This window comes from Sprattus sprattus, assembly GCF_963457725.1.
Source record: "Sprattus sprattus genome assembly, chromosome: 2".
Lineage (NCBI taxonomy): Eukaryota > Metazoa > Chordata > Actinopteri > Clupeiformes > Clupeidae > Sprattus > Sprattus sprattus.
The window spans coordinates 61,025,573-61,033,592 of record NC_137921.1 but is presented as its reverse complement, the minus strand read 5'-3'; the positions used below and the strand labels follow the sequence as shown (position 1 = coordinate 61,033,592).

The window sequence follows — 8,020 nt, the reverse complement described above, 5'->3', positions numbered from 1 at the left end:
CACGTGCATCCGTTCTCTCTTCAAGAGGAGCGTGGACCTGCCCGGTCTGCCCAACACTTCTCAGCAGCTATTCACCAACAGACTTGTCTGTGCCCAAGACAAAGAAACCACTCAGGAAGACCACAAAAACGAGTACAGGCCTTTCACAGAGGGGGAGCAGCAGGACGTGCCGGTCGCCTTGCAGAACAACGAGGTGGATGGTTTCCCGGCGGGGCTGTCGTTGAAGTCGGCGTCCTGCGACGGAGTCTGCAAGCAGGAGACGGAGCTGGACCGCCGCAGTGTCATCTTCTCCTCCTCAGGTGCCCCGGCGCACTCCTACCCCGGGGGGAACTCCCTGGAGGCAGAGCTCTCTCTCTCGGAGCACACACCAAAGGGCCTGTGGGCCGGGGCCAGCCAGTCGCTCCCCAGCTCCCAGAGCTGCGCCTCCTCGGCGGCCGAGCCCCCGCTGCTGTGTCGCCCGCGGCCCATCACCAGCTGCCCCGTGCCAATCAAAGTGTGCCCGCGCTCGCCCCCTCCGGAGACCCGGACCCGCACCTCCAGCTCCTGCTCGTCCTACTCGTACGCGGAGGACGGCAGCGGAGGCTCCCCCTGCAGCCTGCCCCAGTTCGAGTTCTCCTCCTCGCCCTGCTCCAACGTCACCCGCTGCCTGACGGCCGACCAGCCCGAGGCCAGCGCCGGCGCCGAAGCTCTCTTCGGGCCGGTGCGGCCCAAGATCAAGTGCGAGCAGTCGTACGGCACCAACTCCAGTGACGAGTCGGGCTCCTTCTCTGAGGGAGACAGCGAATCCTGCCATGTCCAGGAGCAAGGACCGGAGGTGAGTGGGCTTTCCTTTAAACATTTATTTTACACATTAATCTGTCACCATGAAGGGAAAAGGTGTTACACGTTTGAGCTGTAAACTAAAGCCATAGTGTTAAACAAAGCATAAATCACCTCTGGCCCTTAAGCCTACACTAGGCCAGGCCATTCCAGGCCAGGGCAGGGAGCAGGTGTGCTTGAGAAGTGATAATCTGTCTCACGTGCTGCTGACATGCCTGTAATGAGCAGAGATACAAGAGGCTGCGTATGAGCGCGTGTGCTGCAGATATGTCTGTAATGAGCAGAGATAGAAGAGGCTGCGTACGAGCGTGTGTGCTGCGAGCGCTGCGTGGTTGCTCTGGCAACGCATCATCGCGGAGGAGGAAGGGGGGGCGGTGGCGGAGCGAAGAGCTACGATTGGCTGATGATGTGCACTTGTTAAGACAGCCTTCACACAAGCTCATCTCTGTGGGGATTCTCTCGGGGCTGCTCCACCCCTCCCCTTTTCCCTGCTCTCTCTCTCTCTCTCTCTCTCTCTCTCTCTCTCTCTCTCTCTCTCTCTGTCTCTCTCTCTCTCTCTCTCTCTCTCTCTCTCTCTCTCTCTTCCAGTAAGCCCACGCTATCCAGCCAGCTCATAACATATTTGCATAAATGAGAGATAGCTATAGAGAGAGAGGAATGAGATTAATGAATGAGGAAATTAATGAGATGAATAGGCAGAGGCGATTGTTTATTTGCTTTCCTGTCAGGAAAGTACATTCTCTCCTCAGCGTGATGCCACCAAGATAGCCTCATCAGACAGCCTTAACTGGATGGAGATGTCACCAGTGGTAATGTGACAGGGCTGCTCGTTGGACAGCACGGCTCTCTGCTACATGAGTGGATCAGCAATCCTCTCATTATCCCATAATCCACCTTGGCCAGACAGTCAAAGAAGGACTGTTGTTTACTTGAACATTAAGTGGGAGAGAGTGTGTCTTACTATTAGCACTCCATTAAGTAATCAATTCTTATACAAATTGATGTATGTAATCCAATGACTTCAAAGCAATTACAGTTAACTCAAATGTAAAGAGAGCTCTTAGCCACCGATGTACTTGATCCACCGGTAATAAACGAGCGCACACTATTTTTGAAGAATAAAACCTCGGATTACTAGTGCAAGGAGCTCAAAAGCATGAGGAAATGGAGGTGGTGGTGGAGGAGAAGGAGGGGGGGTTGGTTAGTTGCCATGGCAATAGGATTCACAGATCTCCCCATTTTGCCCGTTTGTGCAACATGACGGGGCTGAGCCTCTGAGCCTCTGAGCCTGTGAGCCTGTGAGCGTGGAGAGACTCCAGCCACACTGCACCAGAAGCAGAGCAGAGCAGCACAATAAGCAGCCTGTGTGGCTAGGTGTAATTATTACCTCCATCATGTCTTCAGGCACCCCGACACCCCCACCCCACCCCACCGTCAGCCCCAGCTTCTGATTTATGTCCCTCTCAATAGTTGCTGTTGAAGAGGCTATAAATTACAAAGGCTTGATTTACAGGTTTACACTTTACCAAGTACACCGGAAACATTCCTGTAGTGTTGTCCTCATCATTCTTGTCAATAATGCACATAGTTTTAGTTTAGAATGGTCGGAGCTCAAACTCAATTCAAACACCCCAGATATCTTTCAGAGCAAGGTATGGACTGCCACTGGAAGAAAATACATCTGTCTGACTGAATCTTTGGACACACATACAAGTTCATTAAGAAAACCACTCCTTCTACACCGCTTAGGTTGTGAAAATATCATGAATAAAAACACTGCCACGTCTCTTGCTCTGTCCTGTCTGCAAAAATGCCACCTCATGCTTCCTGCGGCGGTCTTTTTCCTTTCTCTTTCACCCTTCAGTGAGCTGACTGTATATATAAACATGGCGTTTATGGAAGAGGGTTTGCAGTGCCTCTGTGTGTTTGCACAGCAAATGGCAAGCTCGTTCAGAGAGGGCCAGCGGGATATAAATAGCGGTCAGGCCAGCACTGGAAACAATGAATTCTGTTGAGGAAGGAAGTTGTTAAACTGTAGACTAATCTCACCAAGGCCATGGTCATTTAAGTTAGTTTGAGTCAAATAAGGTCTTCGGCTTCTGATTCCTCTTGCAGAGAGTATAGCAGTGAATCAAATATCACTCACAATAGATAGTTTTAATTAGAGCGCATTCATACATTTAAGGGTGTTCCACTATACCTCTCAAATTCACAGCAAGTGCTCAGAATCCGATTATGGGTGGCCAGTGAAACATGTCTGTCTGCATATACAAACGTTACTTTTAACAAGTCTGTGGGCACATACAAACGTGACTTTAAACAAGTCTGTGTGCATATACAAACTTGACTTTAAAATATCTGATGATTATATGCTACTTTACCAACTATAAAAAGTCTAACTATGTATTATTGACTATTGCTGTCATGCACTTACCGTGGTCAAATCTGAGAACATTAAGATCAAATCCATGGCAAATGGAGTGAAGAGTTTCAGTGACATCTCCACCATCATTGATGTAATGTCTTCATGCATGCATACCACATCAAAGCGAGGTCCCTCTTATCCAAACGTCTTTCAGGCAGATCAATCTGTATCTTCCTCACAATCCCAATTATGAAACCTTCACCTCATAGGGAACGTGTTACTTGCAGGAAACGCATCAAATAGCAATTCCGTTGCGCTAGTTCCGATTCTGAGGGCCTCGAAGCGTTTTCGGTATGAAACACTTGTGGTCTAAATATTATTTGTCAGATACTAAGTTGGTTAACTGAAAGAACAAATGCGTACGCCTATCATCCGACCGCATTCAAGCCTGACACTCTAACTGTGTCTCAACACAAGATTTGAATGGCCAGCATCGAGTAAAGAATGAAGGATAAAAGCTGACTGACTTAATTGTTTATTTTGAGCGGCACTTCACTAAATAGCTATTACTCATTCCGAACCAGAGGGACTTCCCTCCTAAACTGTGTCTCATAGGCATTTTGACATCAAACAAATCTCAATGAACAGTGATGCCTGATGCTCAGACCGGGAAGTAACAGCTTGACTGACTGCATGCATATCCAGCAGGGTCCAGTGGGACTTGACATGCCTCAAGAACCGCAGAAAGTGTCTATTATCCATTAGGGCAGTTTGTGCTGTCCACACCTCACTGCTACACCAGCAGTCATTCTGCTGCTTTCTTCAGGCACCAGAATGCATTGAGCAAAAAGAAACACAAAGATAAACGCTGCTGATTATATTACTGATTCTATAGGACTGAAACTGGCACTCAGTGAATAACAGACAGTGATTGTGTGTGTGTAGTAGTATGTGTGTGTGTGTGTAGTAGTATATGGTGTGTGTGTGTGTAGATAGTGTGTGGGCCATACAGTAGAAAGTGAATATTTGAAAATATTTCTTTTTTGAGGAACAAGACAATGATGCCCGGTATCCCCTGAGGTAGTGTGGGCGGTGGGTGCCACTGGTTAATAGAATTGGGTCACTTACTACTCTCAGTAACCTAGAACCAGTCACCTCCACCCTGTACCCCATCCCATGCCTACCAACAGCCCAGCCAACAGCGTCTGCATGTGGGGATGGGGGAGCCAATCGGCTCCCTGTAACAGATGAGCCCTACTTTTCAGACTGGACTCATTTGCAGGATAATGACCCATAGAGAGTGTGTGTGTGTGTGTGTGTGTGTGTGTGTGTGTGTGTGGAGGAGAAGGGAAAAAGTGGAAGCACTGAGAGAATTCAGAACAGGCGGTCTGAATTTATGACTGCCATCGGTGCTCACTCTGTCATCCCAGCCTTGTTTCTAGAGTGCTTCTCCTGGTGGGCCAACTAAATATAGACATCCCTCTCACATACTACTGCTAAGGGGGAGAAGAAAGGGGGCGAGTGAGCTAGAGCGGGAGGGAGGGAGGGAGGGAGGGAGGGAGGAGGCGGCTATCAAGGTCGCTAGCGAAAGGTGGCTGTATCCTGTATCTTTCCCGTCTGACACTAGTGTGTCCTGAATGAAACATTTCCTCTCACAGATGAAATAGTGAATGCAGCCCAATAATGCACCTCTTGTTTTGTCACATGATGAAATGAAATGTCCATCCTTCTGACCTCTCTGGTCGAGACGAGCGCTTCTCTCTCTCCTAATTGATGTTGTGTGAAGGAGGCCAACGCTGGGAGGACCCCTCTCTGAGACGGCCCGACGGAGGCCAGTTTGAGCCATCTGTGCTGCTGGAGGCTGAAGCTCATCCTATGACTTATTCATGTGTCTGCATACAGATGTTCAGCAGAGCTGGGGCAGGGGATAGGGGGGCTGAGGGCAGGGGGATAGGGGGCTGGGGGCTGGGGGCAGAGAGAGCTCCAGCGAGCCTTTATCTGGAAGCATCACAGCCCTTTATTCATCATTAAGCATCTCAGGACAGGAGTGCTGATCCAGGATCAACTCTGCCATGATGTATTAGGCAAGGATGTGAACATCTAAATGCGCTGGTGCTGGCTCAGGTGAAAAGTGTGTGTGTGTGTGTGTGTGTGTGTGTGTGTGTGTGTGTGTGTGTGTGTGTGTGTGTGTGTGTGTGTGTGTGTGTGTGTGTGTGTGTGTGTGTGTGTGTGTGTGTGCGTGCGCGTGTGCGTGTCTCTCAATCATAGAGCCTTGCCAGTACAGTATGTCTCGTGGGGTTGTGTTAGTAAGAGAGCCTTAGATACTCAAAAATAGAACATGTCTATTGAGGAAAAAAAGGACTAGACAGCATCCTTGGTTGTATCGGGGAAGTCACAGTCGGAGCCTTGTGTTCGGTGAAATGAGCACATACCTGTAGACTCATTAAGTGTAAGTGTAAATGGTACCCTGTAACAGACATATGAATCAACCTGAAGGGAGGGAAGCCCCGCTGGGGAAGGAGAGAGAGCAGCATGAGAGACGCGATCTGTTGTCTGGAGGGCTTAGTTCTCTCTGCTCTCAGGTGTTTAGGTGTGGGGGGGTGATGGAGGTGAGCCTCCCCAGGGACCATCTGGCCCTGCTTGAACAGGTGGAGAGAGAGAAAAAGCACGTGGGTAGGGTAGGGGGATCGCCATCTTGCTTGTGCTTGACTTTGTTCTTCGGAAATTGCAGCCATCGGCAGCCAGACGAAAAGAAGGAGAGACAGGCAGGAAGACCTCTTTGTTATTCATCCTCTCCAGCCTTTCTCTCTCTCTCTCTCCCCCTCTCTCTCTCTCTCTCTCTCTCTCTCTCTCTCTCTCTCTCCCTGAAGCTATAGGGTCCTGGTGCATGTAGATATTGTTGGAGTATCAGCGTGTTATGTGGCTATATGAACACGTGCCAGCACCGGGGGGAATCTGGTGGTAAAAAAAACAAAGACAAAAAAGGAATCAAATGTGCATCTTCTAGATAATGTCATCAAACCTGGGATTAACAATGAGGGACTCCGAAACAAGGCCGCCAAGCTTTTATATTTAATTTCTTTATCCAGACCTCACTATGTATATTATTGCTTTTGTAAGGGGGTATTTGTCTCAAATAAATGGAGGGGGAGAGAGAGAAAGGCAGAGAGACAGATAGACAGTTAGACAGAGAGTGTGTTTGTGTGTGTAAAAAGCCAATAAAAGATAAAAAGAAAGGCATGTGTCACATTTATGAACAGATTGTGAACCTTCTGTATGTTGGCAATATAGATTTACATACTGTTTCTAAGCCCCCGATCAATCGCCAGCCACAAAAGATGTGTGTGGCAGCCTATTGCTGTCCTTGGCTCTTCAAAACTGCTCCTGTCAAATGGGCAGATGGTGATTTCCTTCACCTTCCCCTTCACCTTTGAGACTGGTGATCGTTGGAGGCAAAGACGAAGTGGCTGCGACTTCTTCTTAAGGAGTCTGTGTGCTCCACCTAGTGGCAGATTAAGGTAACGCAAAGGTAGAAGAAAGATTGAGATTACGTATCCATTCATCACTTTTGTTTCTCTCTACAGATCAAGCTTCCCTTTCCTGTCGATCAAATCACAAATCTTCCAAGGAATGACTTCCAAATGATGGTAAAAATGCACAAACTGACCTCAGAGCAGCTGGAGTTCATCCACGACGTCCGGCGCCGGAGCAAGAACCGTATTGCAGCACAGCGCTGCCGAAAGAGGAAACTGGACTGCATCTTAAACTTGGAGTGCGAAATTCGTAAACTGGTACGTCATTTGTCACCCTCTTAATATATCGTCTATGAAAATGAAATGCACACAATTCACTCATAGAGAGAGCTATAATTGCAAACACATGATTTCCGTTATGAGGTGGCCAATTTCCTGTACAAATTTAAAACAGTTTTGTTTTAAATGATTAAAACACATTGTTTGAGATTGTATTTGTGAGATATTTAATCAAGAAAATTGCCATGTATGGCCTAAACAACACCGCGCAGAGCTATTGTATGTTTATTCAAGCGCTATCTACCAATCCCATACACTTTTCATCATACAAATTTTAAAAGGTGTCTCATACATGTTCAAGACTCTTAAATATGTAACATTGTATATTTATATATACTTCAGATAAAGAACTCCCCCGTATAATTAGCTGCTTGGTGTAGTGTCATGGTGTAGTCACAGGCTGGCTAATTGAAGAGTCACACAGCCCTACACTTGGGCCCTCTACCCCCCTTAGACCACCACTCACCGCCCTACTCGCACCGAGTTTCCATGGCAGCACCACAGGCTGCCGCGCTGGGCCGCCTGCTGTTTCCACGCTGGCGTGACTCTCGCGCTCGGCTCTTTGATGTGTCACGTCACCACTGCTCCAGTGCTTTACCACAGAGAGCTTGACAGCCAGCACTTTGAAGTCTGCCAGCTATCCCAGATATGATCTCATGCTTCTCTCAGCGGAAATGCAGCAGATAGATGAGCTGCTCCGCTCCTGGCTCCTGGCTCCTGACAGCCCCAGTGTTCCTCTCTCTTCACTTTTCAGTTTTCTCTCTTCAGACATGAGGGCTTGAAGCCTCGCAAACCAGAGGCTCCAGAATCCTCTCAGGACTAAAAGCATCATGCGAAAAGTAAATTGTACAAAAATAGGCACCCAGACAGAATGTTTTTGGGATGGAGCATGTTTTGTAAAAGTGGGCCTTACGTGTCAGGGTCGAGTGTAACTGTGTTTGCGGGAAATGTCTCCTCAGAGGCGTGCCCATAGAATATGTTTGTGTGCACACAGCTGTAGCATGACCTATATAACACAATCAAT

The 8,020-nt window shown here is 48.1% G+C and overlaps 1 protein-coding gene across 2 annotated transcripts in view; it reads left to right on the top strand.

Annotated features, from left to right (window-relative positions):
* The window catches only part of bach2b (BTB and CNC homology 1, basic leucine zipper transcription factor 2b), a 70,832-nt gene that overhangs the window by 57,067 nt on the left and 5,745 nt on the right, over nt 1–8,020 (top strand). For both annotated transcript variants that reach the window (XM_080860574.1, XM_080860573.1), the window contains exons 3-4: nt 1–814; nt 6,769–6,975. The exon at nt 1–814 is cut by the window's left edge and continues 836 nt beyond it. In XM_080860574.1, coding sequence (XP_080716700.1) covers nt 1–814; nt 6,769–6,975 — 1,021 coding nt within the window. The remainder of the gene's footprint in view (nt 815–6,768; nt 6,976–8,020) is intronic.